At 32.2% G+C, this 20,458-nt stretch overlaps 1 protein-coding gene across 1 annotated transcript in view; it reads right to left on the reverse strand.

Moving 5' to 3' along the window:
• The window catches only part of LOC139515424 (uncharacterized), an 81,163-nt gene that overhangs the window by 24,605 nt on the left and 36,100 nt on the right, over positions 1 to 20,458 (reverse strand). Inside the window, exons 12-15 of the mRNA XM_071304994.1 lie at positions 15,325 to 16,509; positions 14,619 to 14,685; positions 6,816 to 7,130; positions 4,329 to 4,418 (exon numbers count right to left, since the gene is read on the reverse strand). Coding sequence (XP_071161095.1) covers positions 4,329 to 4,418; positions 6,816 to 7,130; positions 14,619 to 14,685; positions 15,325 to 16,509 — 1,657 coding nt within the window. The remainder of the gene's footprint in view (positions 1 to 4,328; positions 4,419 to 6,815; positions 7,131 to 14,618; positions 14,686 to 15,324; positions 16,510 to 20,458) is intronic.

Here is a 20,458-nt window from a genome sequence, read left to right on the forward strand (position 1 = left end):
ATTCAGGGCCAGCAACCCAACAACGGGTTGTCCGATTCATCTGAAAATTTCAGGGCAGATAGAACTTGAACTGATAAACAATTTTACCCCATGTCAGATTTGCTCTAACTGCTTTGGGTTTTGAGTTATAAGCCAAAAACTGCATTTTACCCCATGTTCTATTTTTAGCCATGGTGGCCATCTTGGTTTGACGGCCGGGTCACCGGACACATTTTTTAAACTACTAACCCAAAAGATGATTGTGGCCAAGTTTGGATTAATTTGGCCAAGTAGTTTCAGAGGAGAAGATTTTTGTAAAATATTACTAAGATTTACGAAAAATGGTTAAAAATTTACTATAAAGGGCAATAACTCCTAAAGGGGTCAACTGACCATTTCAGTCATGTTGACTTATTTTAAATCTTACTTTGCTGAACATTATTGCTGTTTATAGTTTATCTCTATCTATAATAATATTTAAGATAATAACCAAAAAGAGCAAAATTTCCTTAAAATTACTAATTCAGGGCCAGCAACCCAACAACGGGTTGTCCGATTCATCTGAAAATTTCAGGGCAGATAGATCTTGAACTGATAAACAATTTTACCCCATGTCAGATTTGCTCTAAATGCTTTGGGTTTTGAGTTATAAGCCAAAAACTGCATTTTACCCCATGTTCTATTTTTAGCCATGGTGGCCGTCTTGGTTTGACGGCCGGGTCACCGGACACATTTTTCAAAGTACTAACCCAAAAGAAGATTGTGGCCAAGTTTGGATTAATTTGGCCAAGTAGTTTCAGAGAAGAAGATTTTTGTAAAATATTACTAAGATTTACGAAAAATGGTTAAAAATTTACTATAAAGGGCAATAACTCCTAAAGGGGTCAACTGACCATTTCAGTCATGTTGACTTATTGTAAATCTTACTTTGCTGAATATTATTGCTGTTTATAGTTTATCTCTATCTATAATAATATTTAAGATAATAACCAAAAAGAGCAAAATTTCCTTAAAATTACTAATTCAGGGCCAGCAACCCAACAACGGGTTGTCCGATTCATCTGAAAATTTCAGGGCAGATAGATCTTGAACTGATAAACAATTTTACCCCATGTCAGATTTGCTCTAAATGCTTTGGGTTTTGAGTTATAAGCCAAAAACTGCATTTTACCCCATGTTCTATTTTTAGCCATGGTGGCCATCTTGGTTTGACGGCCGGGTCACCGGACACATTTTTCAAACTACTAACCCAAAAGATGATTGTGGCCAAGTTTGGATTAATTTGGCCCAGTAGTTTCAGAGGAGAAGATTTTTGTAAAAGATTACTAAGATTTACGAAAAATGGTTAAAAATTGACTATAAAGGGCAATAACTCCTAAAGGGGTCAACTGACCATTTCAGTCATGTTGACTTATTGTAAATCTTACTTTGCTGAACATTATTGCTGTTTACTGTTTATCTCTATATATAATAATATTCAAGATAATAACCAAAAACAGCAAAATTTCCTTAAAATTACTAATTCAGGGGCAGCAACCCAACAACAGGTTATCCGATTCATCTGAAAATTTCAGGGCAGATAGATCTTCACCTGTTTAACATTTCTACCCCATGTCAGATTTGCTCTAAATGCTTTGGTTTTTGAGTTATAAGCCAAAAACTGCATTTTACCCCTATGTTCTATTTTTAGCCATGGCGGCCATCTTGGATGGTTGGCCGGGTCACCGGACACATTTTTTAAACTAGATACCCCAATGATGATTGTGGCCAAGTTTGGTTTAATTTGGCCCAGTAGTTTCAGAGGAGAAGATTTTTGTAAAAGTTAACGACGAAGACAACGGACGACGGATGACGACGGACGCCGGACGCCAAGTGATGAGAAAAGCTCACTTGGCCTTTTAGGCCAGGTGAGCTAAAAATCTGGCAAGAATTGTACCTGTGTGAGCGCTAAATGGACATGATGGATAGACACACAGACGGGTAATCCACGTCACACGAACTCGGAAGGAGGGGAACAAAAAACTTTCTTCTTTTTCTAAGTGAGTTATAACCCATATTGTCAAGTTTTTATGTTTTCTTTTATTATGAAAGAATAAGTTAACAGATACATCAGCCATAAACACTCTTAGGATTTCATCAAATATCAAAGTATTGAGGCAAAACAATTAATTTATCTGGTTCCCTTAGATTCTGCTTTGTGCAGTTCTGATGGTCCAAACCCTGCCAGATGATTTTTGTAGTCAGTTCTTATGTTGTGTTGTAACACTATTTTCCTATGTAAGCAGAGAAATGAGCGCTTGCAAACATGGTTCATCAAACATGATCTTTATGTGCCTATCCAAAGACAGGAACCTGTAATTCAGGGTTTGTCATCAATTTCTTTCTGCAATATTTGTTTTGGGTTTATTAATATTCTAGTTTGAATTGTTTCACATTTTGTCATGCTGGGCTTTTTTATCACTAAATATAGGGTACAGTATCAGTTTTGCTCAGTGTTAAAAGCACTCGGTCCTAGTTGTCTTCATATCTATAAAATAATTCATTAGCAAATTTCTGAAGTAGAAAGGACATTTTGATTTTTTTTTTTTATAGTTTTCATTTGTTGTGCTGAAGTTCTTTTTTAAGCTGAGAGAGAAGTAGGTAAAACAAGAGGCTCTCAAGAGCCAGAATCGCTCATCTGTTATTTTTTGCTTAACCAAAGTTTAATTTTGGACCCCGATTTGGACCAACTTGAAAACTGGGCCAATAATCAAAAATTGAAGTACATTTTTAGATTCAGCATATCAAAGAACACCAAGGATTCAATTTTTGTTAAAATCAAACTAAGTTTAATTTTGGACCCTTTGGACCTTAATGTAGACCAATTTGAAAACGGGACCAAAAAATAAGAATCTACATACACAGTTAGATTCGGCATATCAAAGAACCCCAATTATTCAATTTTTGATGAAATCAAACAAAGTTTAATTTTGGACCCTTTGGGCCCTTGTTCCTAAACTGTTGGGACCAAAACTCCCAAAATCAAACCAACCTTCCTTTTATGGTCAGAAACCTTGTGTTTAAATTTCATAGATTTCTATTTACTTATACTAAAGTTATGGTGCAAAAACCAAGAATAATGCTTATTTGGGCCCCTTTTTGGCCCCTAATTCATAAAATGTTGGAACCAAAACTCCCAAAATCAATCCCAACCTTCCTTTTGTGGTCATAAACCTTGTGTCAAAATTTCATAGATTTCTATTTACTTAAACTAAAGTTATAGTGCGAAAACCAAGAAAATGCTTATTTGGGCCCTTTTTGGCCCCTAATTCCTAAAATGTTGGGACCACAACTCCCAAAATCAATCCCAACCTTCCTTTCGTGGTCATAAACCTTGTGTTATAATTTCATAGATTTCTATTCACTTTTACTAAAGTTAGGGGGCTAACTAAAAGTATTCGGACGATGACGACGCAGACGACGCCAACGTGATACCAATATACGACCAAAATTTTTTTAATTTTTGAGGTCGTATAAAAAGCTGTGTAACTTAAAAACTTATCCAGATCAGAATAAATAGCAATAAAGTGTATAAGAAGTCATTAGTAATTACATTGAAGCTCATTTAAAATTACCATACTCTAAAGATATTTTCTGTGGAATGTTTGAACATTAACATATTCAAATATATATTTTTTTAATATGCAAATGAAAAATAATAATCAATAATAATCATATAATAATCAATATCTACTTCATGCAATGTGCTAGTTAGGAAGTCATGCAAATAGAACAATATGCTTGTAAGCTAAGATGGTATGATTTGATGAGAATATATATGAAATATAAAATGAAATTTCTTCACACTGAACAAATAATTTGCATAATTGGAGTCAACCTTTGACAAACACAGTCAAATCCTATTGTGTACCAAAACAAAACAAGGCATATATACTGAATATATATGCTGTTTCTTTCTAATTATTCAACTTTGACCTTTGAGGTTTTCATGCAGTAGCATTAGTGAACCAAACATTTCTACTGGCATATTATACTGGAATAAGCTTATTATTATGATACAGACATAGACATGGTGGATTTAAGACAGAGGATTTAACCATATCCACAGGTAATGACTCCAATTATACTGACCAGCTGTACAGCTATTTTATGTTTCTGATTATGCTGAATAGTTTTAAGTTTTAAGTACCGGAATTTATCAGATGAAAAAAAATCATATAAATGTGGACTGTACAGAATAATTTTAGAATTTACCCATATATATTTTTTTGTTGCATGTTTTTTCAAAGTATTGGCATAACTTCTGTTTTTTGCCATTGCATGTAAGATGTTCTCAAAGCATATTTCACCTTCTGTTAAATTCATTTTATTTTTATAATTAGATCTTGATATCTGATTCTCTGAACCATTGTTAGTCGCCTGGATAAAGGATGGTCTTTCTGAAAAGAAACGTTTTTACATATATTTCAATTCGTTTCAATTACTTTTAGTTAGAATAAATTAATCAACATTAATTATTAGAAATTAAAACATGAAACTACAGCTGTTAGGCATGTCTTATATCCAATTGGCTAGTTCTTTCCAATACTAGATAGAGGTTTTGAGTATTTCTTATCCAAAATCGATTGGTATCATCTATTTTCCAAAAAGATCCTTAAACTTTGTATTAAAGATTTGTTTCATAATGTTTCTGGAAGAAGGTAGTGATAGACAGTGTTTCATCACTATATAAGTAAAAATTTCCTTATAAATCATACAAAAGCAGAACAGTCAAATGCAATAACATACTAAAAGATATTTCTGAAAGTAATAATTGACATAAATTTCACCAATCATAAGGACATGATGGACTATGAGTGACTAGATGCAGTATAAAAACATAAAATGTGCAACTTTAATTATAATATTGCTATTTTGAATCTAAATTAATTCTGTTTAAAAATTAGTCTTCTTAAAATGAAAAAGAACATTAATCAGTTAAGTATTAAAGTGTCTTTGACAACTAACATTCTTTCTTTAAATGAATGATCTATCTTGAAACAGAACACATGCAGTTTCTATAAGGCTATACATCCATACATGCAATAAATAATGTTGCAAAAAAGTAAAGATCAGATTAGGTCATGACTTTGAATTTAAAGATCATAACACACAATTAATCATAATGCTCATTTTTGCAATAGTGAAAACATTCTCAAGATAAATACAAATGAAAGGGGAAAATCACCCTGATCATGTAGACTTTAAACGTTTCAATGTTAATGCCAGAGGGTATTAGTTTGTGTGATATTTATATTTGTTTAAGGTGGTACCTAACACTACAGGGAGATAACTCTGTAAAATCAGCTAAACGTTTTAATTACGTTGTGTTGTTAAGGGAATATTAAGCTTCTCAATGATCAAAATAAGTGTTTGTCAAACTGCTATATAACCAGTGTAATTTATCTGATAAAACGGTTGGTTCAAATTTTTTGAAATTCTTATAATTTTGTAAAAGGGTCAAAGTAAATACTTTGTCAAAATTTTAAGAAAATTAAACGAGCCAAATTAATTTTAGTTAAAGTGTTGGGTACCACCTTAAGCTTAAATGTCTGTTTATCTTTTAAGGTTTTCAGGATAATGATCATATCCATCTAGACTGGTCGAGTAATAGTTTAAACTTTTTTCAATGGCAAAGATAAGGTTCAAGTACAGGTTTAGATTGGGGACGAGTTATATCAAGTAAAATCAGACAAATTCAGACTAGTTGAGTTAAAATCAGTACAGTGGAGTTCAGATATGGCCCATTTCAGACTTTTACTGGTTTGTAGTACACCCCAATGATGATTATGACCCAGTTGGGTTAAATTTGGCTCTTTAATTTCAGAGAAGAAGTTTTTGTGAAAGTTAATGGACAATGATAGACACTAAGTGATAAGAAACGCTCCTTAGTCCAAGTCAGCTAAAATTGCATATTTTCTACAGTTCTTAAAAAAGAGTATTCTTTACATTAACATCTCTTAACTTTGATATTCTAAAAATTGTATAATCAGGAAAATAAATATAAGAATAGAATTTTAATACCCTCCACATTTCACAAATTCTATGTGTTCAAGGGCAACAATGACTGTTACTCAATTTTCTATATAATTAATATTTCCAAAGGGCATACCTCTTAAAACTAATTGATTACTAGTAGCTATGATTTTCTACTTTGTATTATTTATTTGTTAATTGTAATTTCCATATCTTTTCTTCAAGTATCATCCAAAAACATGAAAAAAATCACAGAATAAACAGCTGTGCCATTAGGGTGTGATACTCCCGTCGCTATTTCAAAGAATTAAGTTCAATAACTTCTCAATGTCAGAAATTCAATAAAAACTCAAAAGAGGTTATTTTAAGAGATATAAACCAGTCACCAAAGTAACATGATAACTGCATTGTCCAAAAACTGGAAAATCCCTCCATTTTTATGAATAAAATCTAAAATTTATAAAAATCAAAAGGGAGCTAACATCAATAGATATAAACAATTTGCCAAAGTTTCATAAAACTGCTGATTGCATTTTGAGTAGCTGAAACACTGGAAAAAATCCCCCCTTTTTAACGGAAAAAAACCTGAACTTGGAAACTTAAAATCTAATATTTACAAAAAACAAAAGGGAGCTCATGTCAATAGATATAAACAATTCACCAAAGTTTCATTCAAATTTTTTAATCATTTTTGAGTTATTGTATGACATGTTGACGACGAGCAGATCATTTTCTAGTATATCTGAAAGGTTATAAATCAAGAGAAGTACCAACATGTATGTCCAACAACCAAAGCCTTATAAAAATAATAAATTATTTACCTGCTTCAACATTTACTTTCACAGTTTCACTAATAGATTTGCCATTACTGTTAATTGCTTCACACCAGTACAATCCTATGTCATCATCTTTAACATCCAGTATAGTCAATGAAGGTATAGTCCTTGTTCCATTCCTGTACTTCATAACATTTTCAACTGGTACTTTTACATCACGACCATTGACTTTTCTCCACCAGATCAATTTAACCATTGGCATTGATTTTTTTGATTCAATTAGACATTGGAGTCTTAGTGTTTCACCTTTTTGAACCTTGTAGGTTGTATTGTCCAAAACAATTGAAGGTATTCCTAAAACTGTAGAGAAGAAAAAATATACTTTGATTATTTTTTCAAAGCCTTCAATTCAATGCAGTTATGAACATGTAGTTTAAATGTTGGCATTGCACGGTCACTGTTAATGAGCTCTACACACTAAGTCTGTAGTATGTTTTCTTAAACTTTAGTCTCGGAAATAATATTTTTATTAGTTTTAAATGGACGTCTACAACACAGGGACTCGATTAGCAGATTAAAATTTTGTTAATCAATGTTTTTTATATTTTTTTTTTAGTATTTCCTGTCTATATGCATTACTTTATTAACGTATTTGACGATAACATCGATATATCTTTGTTTTCTAGCAATGAGCAGTTTACTATTCATATCTGTATAAAAGTACATCTAATATTACATTTGTATACTAGTACTAATAGCCCTATGGCAAATATGAAAATATACAACATATAAAGTAAATACCGGGTAATTCTATTTTGGTACCCAAATTGCTTAAAAATCTTGATGAAAATGGACATGTAAAACAATTTGTTTTGACTTAAGACTTAGATTTTGAATTAAAAATAAATGCATGTTGAATCTTTTCAACTTTCATTTTTGTTTTTATATCTATTGGGGAAAAAATGTTTTTCTCAAATTTGAATGTAACCTGCACTTTATATATCTAAAGTTCTCAAAAAGTCACTCAGCTTGAAACAATGTCTTGTCAAATGTTATACATGTAGTTCACTATTAACTAATATTCCTTAACTGGAATAATGTTGCAAAGATTTTGAATAAGAATAAACAAACTGAAATGAAAGAGCTGAATGCTCTGAGGAAAAATGACGCCACTGCCTCTAATATTGGGATATTTTTATGCAAGTCTTGATTTTCACATACCATAATAAGTTTAACATTGCAACATGTCTCGTAAGCATATAATTGATGTGTGTGTGTGAAGTAAAGATGACAACTGACTAGGTCAAGAGTCAAGACTACTTGAATGATCGACAGTATCCAATTACTACTGGCTGTTTTGGTTTTTTTTACAAATAAATAGGTCAAGACTACCTGAATGATCTACAGTATCCAATGACTACTGGCTGGTTTTTTTTGTACAAATAAATAGGTCAAGAATACTGGAATGATCTACAATATCCAATGATTACTAGCTGTTCTTTTGTACTAATAAATAGGTCAAGACTATTCAAATGATCTACAATATTCAATGACTACTGGCTGTTCTTTTGTACATACTAAATAGACTACCTGAATGATCTAAAGTATTCGAAGTAATGTGTAATTTTTTTCTTGCAATTACATTTTTCTAAATCAAGAATCATTGACTACTAGTATCCTTTTCAAACCAAATGATTATGAAGAGCCTGTTGTAACAAGCTCTTATACCCCACTAGTCCTATAACATATGACTTCGCATTCTTATTCATTTATTAACGTTTTTATACTGATATTTTTATTTTTTTATTTTTTGAATGCGAATTGTGGCATATTGATAGTAAAAAAAATTTATCAGAACAGTAAATAGAAATAGTAAATAATGCTCCCGAGGTCATATGTTATAGGACTAATTACCCACATACTCGTTAAATAAGTTACTAGTGACATAGTTAAGTTATTTCTGTTACTTGAAGCATATTCTGTTTCTGTAGATTTACACAATAGCATAATATTGTTATACTAGTTTAATTTCACCTTGAAGATTAGACAAATAGGTATACTCCATTGATTTTGTTATTTCATGTCAGTCAGGTCGCTTTATATGAAACTAGAAACCACTTCTCTGCCATATTGATATTTTATAACAACTCTGCCAATGACCAATATAACTGATATTCATTCTTTAACCATATATCATAGTAAGCTATTTAAATTTAAATTTTGCACTAACCCACCATCTTTCATGTCAAATTTCTGTCTCCATGTAAGTTTATTCTATTGAACCAGCATGGTATTAAACACAATTCCAAGTAATTATGCTGTTATAGTGGGTCACCATATATTCAACTTGGGTGGCATTCCAGTTATTGAAATTTGTGTCAGATTAGAACAATGAACTAGACCTTTAGGAATGGATCTCATAATTTGATATAGAGCCATTGTATGCAACCCTTGCCCGGTAACAAAAATAAACAAGCTTGAAAGGATACATGTCAAGCCGCAAAATGTATCACCAGAGATTACAAGTCAAGAGAGGATGGATACGTCTCAAAATGCTTGCCAAACTGAAACTACAACAAGATCTCTAGACAGGAACGAACAAGCCTTGAAGCCAAAATTAGTTTTTATGTAAATAGTAGTTGAGGGGCTGATTCACGCTATTGAACCAGTCGAATTTCTCAAAAAAGCATATCCGAAGAGCACCATAACTGCCGAGAAATTCACAGAATACCACGCAACAATTATTGTGGAAAAGCAAGTGAAGAATAACTCTGACGTCAATATTAACTGTGAGTGTATTGACATTCAACCAAGTAAAACACTGTACATTATTCAAACTCATCCTTTGTAAGATAGTGATCACTTCAAATCAGCTAGACAACACTATTGTGCACGCATCAAATGTAGAGAGCTTCAAATCTAGCTGTTCTCACGCCCCGCTAATAAATCAGCGGTGCTCTCTCAAAGCCAGCATCGATATCGACAATTTATTCACATGTCATACAGATACAGTCTGTTACAGACTCTGCTGCTGTAACTTTGTAAACAAAGATTGAGTCGGGAGTCCAGTCTGCGTCGTTAACCACTAGCCCAATGCCCCAGAATAGTATAAAATTTTCAGATCGGACTAGTAAATTTTTATTGCTAGCCCGACCGGACTTACGGATTAGTAAGAAATATAATGTCCTTTCTATGTTATTTGAACATATTTGAAGTTTAGATTGACAAGTAATGCAGAAAAGATCGTCAAATTAATGCGTACAAATGTAACAAAGTCTAAACTATCCAGATCGATAATTAAACATTTATTCTGAGAAAGTGAAACAGAAACGTAAACAAGTCGCAATATTTCGATCTGTCTTATAACCAGTAGAAAGTGGACCAACACGGACACATTATATTTTCTTATAATAAAAACAGTTGTTTGTAAAACGAAAAGACTATCAAGTTTTCCCCCGATTAATTATATATCTTTATTGTTCTAACAATGTTTTAGTTTTACTTCACATAATCAAAAAAGTTATAAAAATAGATTTATGAGTACCTTAAGAACATCGTGTTGGTACACTTTGATCTATTTGGTATCAAGAAGGACCGGAGACCAATGTCATCAGACGATTCATACGCACGGCCTTTACTAATTTCCGATTGTTCAAAACTTCGTAAATCTGGATAAAGTCCAGTATCTATCAAAAAGATGTCAGGATAATTCCGATTAATACTTTTTTAATGGTTGTTAAGGTGAAATGGTAAGAAAGGCTGACATTATTTAGGAGAACTATTTTGTCTAGCGATTGCTGATCATTGGTGTGTGAAAAGTCCAGAACCATGTCAAAACGGATCTATTTGTTTATTACGTAGATAAAAGCGAAAGCTTGAATAAATATGAGAAATATAACAAAGTGAAAGCTCAAAATACCATTGGGGTGATACTATTTAATAACAATAAACATATGAACAGGTCAAAATGTTTTATTCTGTAAATAAAGTATGTAAACTGTATCCCGGTTGATTACTACACATTAATGATAATACATGTACAAGCAGATTCCAGTCTGTATGTAAACAAGAGTGCACACGCTGAAATGTCTCGCCTTCTATACTAAGCATTGATATTATGTTGATAGTCCTAAGTATAAAGCTAAGCTTTATTACAACTGTCACATAAACTTAACATTAACCAAGATAACTAAACAAAGACCAATGAACCTTGAAAAAGAGGTCCAGGTCAGATGAACCATGCCAGGCAGACAGGTACAGCTAACAATGCTTCTATACAACATATATAGTTGACACATTACTTATAGTTTAAGAAAAATAGACCAAAACACGAAAACTTAACACTGTGCAATGAACCGTGAAAATGAGGTCACGGTCAAATAAAACCTGCGCGACTGACATAAAGATCATAAAATATTTCCATACACCAAATATAGTTGACCTATGGCATATAGTATTAGATAAAAAGACCAAAACTCAAAAACTTAACTTTGACCACTGAACCATGAAAATGAGGTCAAGGTAACATGACATCTGCCCGCTAGACATGTACACCTTACAATCATTCCATACAACAAATATAGTAGACCTATTGCATATAGTATGAGAAAAACAGACCAAAACACAAAAATTTAACTATAACCACTGAACCATGAAAATGAGGTCAAGGTCAGATGACACCTGCCAGTTGGACATGTACACCTTACAGTCCTTCCATACACTGAATATACTAGCCCTATTGCTTATAGTATCTGAGATATTGACTTGACCACCAAAACTTAACCTTGTTCACTGATCCATGAAATGAGGTCGAGGTCAAGTGAAAACTGTCTGACAGACATAAGGACCTTGCAAGGTACGCACATATCAAATATAGTTATCCTATTACTTATAATAAGAGAGAATTCAACATTACAAAAAATTTGAACTTTTTTTCCAAGTGGTCACGTGCACTGAACCATGAAAATGAGGTCAAGGACATTGGACATGTGACTGACGGAAACTTCGTAACATGAAGCATCTATATACAAAGTATGAAGCATCCAGGTCTTCCACCTTCTAAAATATAAAGCTTTTAAGAAGTGAGCTAACGCCGCCGCCGTAGCCGCCGGATCACTATCCCTATGTCCAGCTTTCTGCAACAAAAGTTGCAGGCTCGACAATAACAAAAAAACATTTATACGTATCCAAAGTGCTGATCTTTCGTGTGAGTCAACTGTCAAATTACTTGGCATTGACATAGATTATCAGCTAAATTTTGATATTCATAATTTGGTAAAATATGCAGAAAGGCATCTCAGCAGCTAAATATTTTGAAACGTTTGGAAGCCTATTTGAACAATTAAGCTTAAGTAAGCTTACTGTTTTCCATTTTGTCAAATTTCAATTTCTGCCCTTTGGCATGGCACTTTTGTACCCAGAAAAATTCAAAAAAATTAGAAAAAATGCAAGAAAGAGCACTAATTATATATAAGGTTTGTGTACAAAGACCATTCAAGCTCAAGCTTGAAAAGGCTAAGATAACACTGCATATTAAACAACAAAGATCAATGGCTATTGAAACTTTTAATGTAGTCAATAAATTAGTACCTGTCTGTTTACATGATTTATTAAATGTAAAAGATTGGAAATATTCTTTCAGAAATAGTAATATACTGGATATACCACATCTAAAAACTACACAGTTTGATAAGAAAAGTTTTCAATTTGTAGCTGTTACTTTGTGGAACGGCCTACCTAACCATTTCAGGACTAAAAACAGTTTTTCTCAATTTAAGACCCTTATACAGTCTTGGAATGGTTCAAAATGTTGTTGTTCTGCATGTCGATAAGCTTTTTCATATTTTAGTAGTTGCTCTAACATGCTAGTATGTCTTAAACGTTTGCATGTGTGTTATATCTTTATTTGTGCTTGATTTAAGTAGTGCTTAAATTTTAGTTGTGCTTTAGCTTGTTTAGATATGTATTTTATACATTGTCATTTTGTTTATTTTCTTTGGTTACATCTTCTGACATCAGACTCGGACTTCTCTTGAACTGAATTTTAATGTGCGTATTGTTATGCGTTTACTTTTCTACATTGGCTAGAGGTATAGGGGGAGGGTTGAGATCTCACAAACATGTTTAACCCCACCGCATTTTTGCGTCTGTCCCAAGTCAGGAGCCTCTGGCCTTTGTTAGTCTTGTATTATTTTAATTTTAGTTTCTTGTGTACAATTTGGAAATTAGTATGGCGTTCATTATCACTGAACTAGTATATATTTGTTTAGGGGCCAGTTGAAGGACGCCTCCGGGTGCGGGAATTTCTCGCTACATTGAAGACCTGTTGGTGACCTTCTGCTGTTGTTTTTTTCTATGGTCTGGTTGTTGTCTCTTTGGCACATTCCCCATTTCCATTCTCAATTTTATTAGTAGTGCTTTGCATGTATTTCAATATGCCTGTGCTGTTATATATCTTGTCTGCATGCTGCGTATTTTAATGTTGTGTTTATGTTATTTTATATTCGGTAAAAAGCTCTTAAAAGCTTATGTTTGTATTGTTATATGTAAACCAAATCAAAATAAAACTTTTGTATTCGTATTTGTACATATGAACTCAAGAAAATTCCAACTATGTTCTCTCGTTTTCATGATTACCATTCATGTAAGGGATCAAACTTGAATGACTTTCATATGATGTCAACCTGATCATTTAATCAACGTTTAATAAAAAACAAACAACCTTGTTAAGAGAGCCATCTGCATGGTTTTTCTCATAGATGTTCATTATGGCATTAAAATTAATTTGCTTTTAACATGTTTAATTAGCTTGCAGTAACAGTTCAGATCAGTAATTTGTGACTTTTTTTATATTCCTTGTTTTTGTGCTTCGTGCTGATCTTTTTAGTCAACTCCTTTCTAACACCTTGCATGTGTAATTGAAAAATCAATGAAATTGAACAATTACTCCAGTTTTAAAAGGTTCTGAAGCCTACCTAGGTCTCTATCCATCTTCAACATTAATGGACATGTTCCTGTCCCAAGTCAGAAGCCTGAAATTTAGTGGTTGTCTTTTGTTTATGTTACATAATTGTTTTTCTTCAATTTTTGTACATAAATTAGGCCGTTAGTATTCTCGTTTGAATTGTTTTACATTGTTATTTCGGGGCCTTTTATAGCTGTCTATGCAATATGGGCTTTGCTCATTGAAAGCGCTGTACGGTGACCTATAAATGTTAATTTCTGTGTTATTTTGGTCTCTTGTGGAGATTTGTCTCATTGGCAATCATACCACATCTTCTTTTTTTATACTCTAAAATTGTAGACTAGAATAAAATCTATGACAAAATTTTTGTTTTTGTTGATCTTGTATTGCTTATAATTTTTTCTGTTGACAGTTCCTCTCTATCTTCTTAGGTCTTTCCCGAAACCAAAACAAGAGTTCACACACTGAAATGTTTCGCTTGTTTTAATAAACATGATTGTTCTTATTTGATAGTCCTATTAAAAGATGAAGTTTTACTACAAGCATCATATTAACTTAACATTATCAATAATCTGTAATAATGAGGTCAAGATCAGATAAACCAAGCAAGACAGTACTCTTTCAAATCATTCCATACACCAAATATAGTTGAACTTATTGGTTTTAGTGTCTTAGAAACAGACCAATATACAAAGCTTTAAAAAAATTAACTAATGAACCATGAAAATAAGGACAAGGTCAAATGATAACTGCAAGACAGACATATAAACCTTACAATCAATTGGTACACCAATTAAAGTTATTGGTACAATATCTTTGTGTATTGGCACACTATGTTTATGGATACAAATTTAATACAATTGTAAATAAACTTCAAATGATACCTGATGCTCTCTGTCTGCTCTCCCTTTGGAATTGGAATTCAAGATTTCTATTTACTCCTAAAGAATGCTGAAATTAAAAAAAATAAATGATAACTTATGAATAATATCCTTTATAATAAACTTACAAATCTTATTTATTGAAAGATATCAACTTATTAACAATAGCTTTATGGACCACTAAATTGAATACTACTTTTTAGTCAAAATACTCATAACTTTATAATAAATTAATAAAATGATGTCCCCTCTTGCTTATAAAGTTATAAAGTGACATAACTATTGAACTGTTAAAGTGAAGCCATCCAAATTTCAAATTTGATCTGCGTTTTATGATAATAGGCATTGTGTATAAGTTTCAGAACATTTGGTTGAGGCAAACTGAAATTAGAGAACCTAAAAGCAAAATTCAGAATTTTTTCAAATATAAAGATTCACAACTCCAGAGCAGTAAAAATTATACCAACCAAATTCAAACTCAGACTGTTTTGTGTAATATTAATAAACATTGTGTATAAATTTCATAACATACATTTGGTTTAAGCTAACTAAAGTTGGAGAAGAAAAACAATTTTGGAACATAAGGATAGAAGTATGGATGGACAAGGGTTACACTTAATGCCCCATCTGCTGCAGTAGGGGCATAAAAATATGGTAACCGTTCTAAAAATCATTTCAAATTTTTGTAATTATCATTTTATAATCTAACCTCCACTGTTTGATTGGAATCTGTGAACCAGGTAGTGTATAAATCTTCATGATTGGTCTTATGATCCATGCAATAAAATGTCTTTTTTTTAGTTGTATCAAGAATATCCCAACCATCAGTTGCAGCATGTCTTGAATCGGGGCATCTCAATTTGTATGTAAAGGCAATATTCAATTTGTGTCTGCTTTTGTAATTGCTGACAGTACTTTCAACCATCTTACGCAATCCTTGAAAACATAATGAAATTTGCTGAACACCATAGTACCAAATTTGGAAAAGCAGTTCATTTTCGATTGTCAGAAAGTATAATCTCTGCTTAGTGTATCTATCATAATTTACCAACAAGGTTCTATAATAAAGTGCTATATATCCATTTTTCACACAGATAGAATACTGGGATAACAATTTGACCATCACATGATGTACAAGAGATGGTGGCAAAAAGTCAAAACTAAAGCACAGGAATGATGTTTTCCCTCTTCTTTCTGATTCAAACAAAGTGACCAAATCTACTGTATGTTCTTCTGGAATTACACTAGGAACATAATAATAATATGTATTTGTCTCTTTATATTCATCTTCTTTCCATGCAACAGCAACCACATCAAATTGTGTCAGTATACTGATTATATCTTGGTTGGCTTGATTGGTATTTTTCTTGAACTCAGTGTCCCCAACAGTTCTGTCCAGAAGGTCAAGGGATATTAACCCTTTCTTCTTGTAATCTGAATTCTCATCTTCTTTATGAAAAGCTGTTAGAAGTTTTCTGATTACACTGTACAGCCAGTTGGGAGAAATTATAACACATTCTGGAATATCCTGGTGGTATATTACATTGTTAACATCATGCTGGTATGTCAGAAACTGATCAATTTCACGTCTATCAGTTACAGGATAGCCTGATTCTTTCCCAAGCTGATGGATTTCATCAAAACTCAAAAGCACTGTTGTATTTCTTTCATCATCTAGTATTTTTTCAAACATTTTATATCTAACAGGGATTTCTTCCCCTGGAATTTTGTCTGATGTATTAATTATTGCTGCTTTGAGACTTTGTAATTCTGAAATATTTGTATTTGTATTTGAGAGAACAAAACTGTGTGACACATGCTTGCTGGTGATTTTCCTCTTTTGATCAACACATTTTTTAACAGCTTTTTCATATCTCTCGATACTTTCCTCAACCTGAAAAACATTTTACATTACAAGATGACGCTATGTAAATAAGGTATTCATATTGATAGAAATGAATGAAAACTGGTGAAAAATTAGTATTTTTGTGTTCTTAATGTGAATTTTGATTTCTTAAATTGTTTTCTTCAACCATTTAATGGAGAAGCAGGGGTGACTGTCTTGTATTATCAAAGGAAAACCTAACTCCTTAAAAATATCGCAAGGACCACCAACAATTCTTTTCACTTATTCATGTTCATTGCAAAGAATAAGCGTTAAGGAGTAAAAGGCTGATCAAACCGAGTCAAAATAGAGAGACAAACTGAGTTGACAAGTATACATTTAATTTCTGTTTGTTTGTTCTTCAAAGAAACAACATTATTCAAACAAATTTCATCCTGGTCCTTTTCTTTATTTGAATAACATTTAAGCAAATTGTTAATATGTGCTTTGTAATGGAAGGCATCATTCAACAGAAAATCTTAAAAACACCATCAGTTGTTCAAACACCTTAGACCTCTAATTGACCAATGAAAGCATCTTCTTTTTATTATTTTAATTCCATCATGGTTATATAACAAATAATACTATTCTGTAATCCTAATTTCTGGAACCTTGATTTGTTTTTATCCGATCCATGACAGAGAATAAAGTATCATTTTCTATTTATAAATTGATCAGAATGAAACTTACACCACACTATCCGTTATGCTAATCTGAATTGTAAGTAATTTATGTCTTAACTAATTCAACTAGAGGCTCTCAAGAGCCTGTGTCGCTAACCTGACTCTACTTGGGTTTTTGAAATCATATAAAAACATTAAAGTCATCACAGATACTTAAACAATGTTTGAGACCAAATTTAGTTTAAAAGAGGGACGAAAGATACAGTCAAAGGGACAGTCAAACTCATAAATCTGAAACAAACTGACAACGCCATGGCTAAAAATGAAAAAGACAAACAGAAAAACAATAGTACACATGAGACAACATACAGCCCGTAACAGAGAAGTGATCGAATTGGTGTTTCTTTACCGTCAAAATTAGCTACGTTATCGACAAACTTAATTGAGTAGTGACCGAACTATTGGTACTTTAACGTTAAAAAGATTGACAATGCTGACAAACTTTCATGTGTCGATAATCAAGTTTTATACCGATAATATTGAAAATAATTCTAATAATATGAAACAAAATATGTCGATGCACCATTTCGATTGGGCGAAAAGTAGTCATTTCTTCAAAGTCAGAACAGAAAAAAAAAAAGATTTATGGAAGGACGTCTTGATAGTATTATTTCCTTTACAATTTTACCCAAAACTAAAAGAAATATACTGGTAAACAATTAAAAAGGTGTTTGATAGGAATGAAGTCCTTTATTTTTTCGGACTACAATGTGCACCGTATGTGTGATAGATTTGAATGCAATCAATAACTTTGAAATGTTTTCTCATATGTATACACAAAAGGGGGGACTGGTATTTGTACTTCTGTTAGAATATGTCTTCGTCCGTTTCACATGCCAAACTTTTTTCTAGTACAGTTTAAACGGGAAAATTTTGTTGAGATTTTTTTTAATATGACAAAATAACGAGCAAAACTATTTCTTGCTATGGCACACACAGAGAATATTTGATTTCTAGTTCGGGTTTCAAAAAGAAATTTCGCCTTTTCTTGAGCCTGTTTTGTACATTTAGTTTAACAGATATGATCCAATGGAAATGTTCACATGGAACCTTCGGTAAATAGCAAAATGAAAAGATATGGGGTAATTTACAGAGAGACCACACTCCATCCATGAGAAAAACGGAGGGAATTTAAAAATCTAGAGGTCTCCACAAGGCTTTCAACAAGGGTGGAATCTCACTCCTTCTGAAAAGCTCTAAATCGCCCCAACGTGTACATACGTTTGGTCATCAAGAGATTCTGGTTTTTCTTTTTGTGTGTCATAAACATTCAATTCGGATTTGAATTTAATTTACCGAAACATTTCCGTACATTAAATCTTAGGACGGTCAGAACATTTTAAGGACGCAACAGATCGAAGTACAATTTTAAGTAGTACATAGATGTGCAATAATTCAGCTTCCTGTACATGTTCATGAAGTTCTAAATTTTGAATGTTGATTTCTTTAAAAAACACCATTTCTTTACAATAAAAAATCTCAAAATGTCCGTGAACAATGAAAAAGTTTGACCATGAAAAATCACATATCTAAGAAAAGCAGTCGATTGATAATAAGAAAGTTTCAGTATATCATGTCAAATTTCTTTAATTTGAGGGTTTTCCTTCTTAAGTTACAAATGTAGCTCCATGTCTGATGGTGAAATGAAAATGAATGTCTCAGAAAGTTGTGAATTAGTTTCCATAAATGACAGATGAATCGGGCCAAGCTTAGTAACTTACAGTTAACAGACTACTGTAACATTGACGCACTCGTCGAACTGTTTAAAAGATTTGTGTTTATGACCAAAAATTTATATACAACTTCATTCATAAATTAATCTGAATTTCATAGCGCGTCGTCATGCACAATAATGAAAGTTATAAAAAAAATCTATAACCAGCAGATCTATACTTCTATAAAGAAAGTATTCTTGTACAAAAGGGTATTTATTATAAAATGGTCCTAACTATAGAATAGATAGTTTACCACAGAAATCTTAAACGGAAGTTTCGACTATTTTAAACAGAAGAGATTTGAAAATAAATTTAACTTTAAATAAACACTGAAATAATACCTCGAAGGTGTAAAGAATAAACCAACAATCTCAATCTTTAAAAGTGTCTTCATTGCACTAACAGACGAGTTCATGTTTACAGTAAACTCCAATAAATTCAATATCATTGTAGTCATGAATATTTATCGCTTATATTAAATTGATAAAGATTTTATCGAGGTCGCACCAACTGTTTCTATAGCTAAGATCAGTTACATGTAACATGATTTCGTCGATTCGCACGACGAAGCCATTGTTTATGACAGAACACACATTCTAGATTATGTATTTTTGTTTCCGTCAGTTCGAAAGTATTTGATCATTTCAACTCCTTTATATTTCATAATATGTGTCATGAACAAAGACATATGTTCGATTGAATAATGATTTCCTCGTAACAAATAATAGAAATTTCGGAGATCCCGTATTCGATCCTTTACCGTTAAAATGAAAATGCCAATGACAGATGTTGATTATAAAAATTGTTTTACTGTGTTAAAAAAACTTCGACTTAAACAATGAAATTTTACACGTTGGACATGAAATATTACGGAAGCGTATTTACGGAAGCGTATTAGCGCCACACATTTTTTTTTATTTTTCTTCCTATGTTTGCGACAAACCTTTGCGTTATAACGCAAACATTTGCGATATAACGCAAACCTTTGATATAACGCAAACCTTTGCGTTATAACGCAAACATCTTTATTTCAATTATTCATTAAGTTTTGTATATATGTCCGTCTGTCATTCATTTCGGATGTGATTTACTAGTAGATAAAACTAGAGGCTCTAAAGAGCCTGTGTCGCTCACCTTGGTCTATGTGAATATTAAACAATGGACACAGATGGATTCATGACAAAATTGTGTTTTGGTGATGGTGATGTGTTTGTAGATCTTACTTTACTAAACATTCTTGCTGCTTACAATTATCTCTATCTATAACAGTACTTTCTGTGGAAAATGTTATTGAAAATCTTCAAATTTTAAGAAAAATTGTTAAAAATTGACTATGAAGGGCAATAACTCCTTAGGGGGTCAATTGACTATTTTGGTCATAGTGATTTGTTTTTAGTTCTTACTTTGCTGTACATTATTGCTGTTTACAGTTTATCTCTATCTATAATAATATTCAAGATAACAAAAAAAACAGCAAAATTTCCTCAAAATTACCAATTCAGGGGCAGCAACCTAACAACCGATTATCCGATTCATCTGAAAATTCCAGGGCAGATAGAT

The sequence above is a fragment of the Mytilus edulis genome, chromosome 3 (assembly GCF_963676685.1).
Source record: "Mytilus edulis chromosome 3, xbMytEdul2.2, whole genome shotgun sequence".
In the NCBI taxonomy this organism is placed as follows: Eukaryota; Metazoa; Mollusca; class Bivalvia; order Mytilida; family Mytilidae; genus Mytilus; species Mytilus edulis.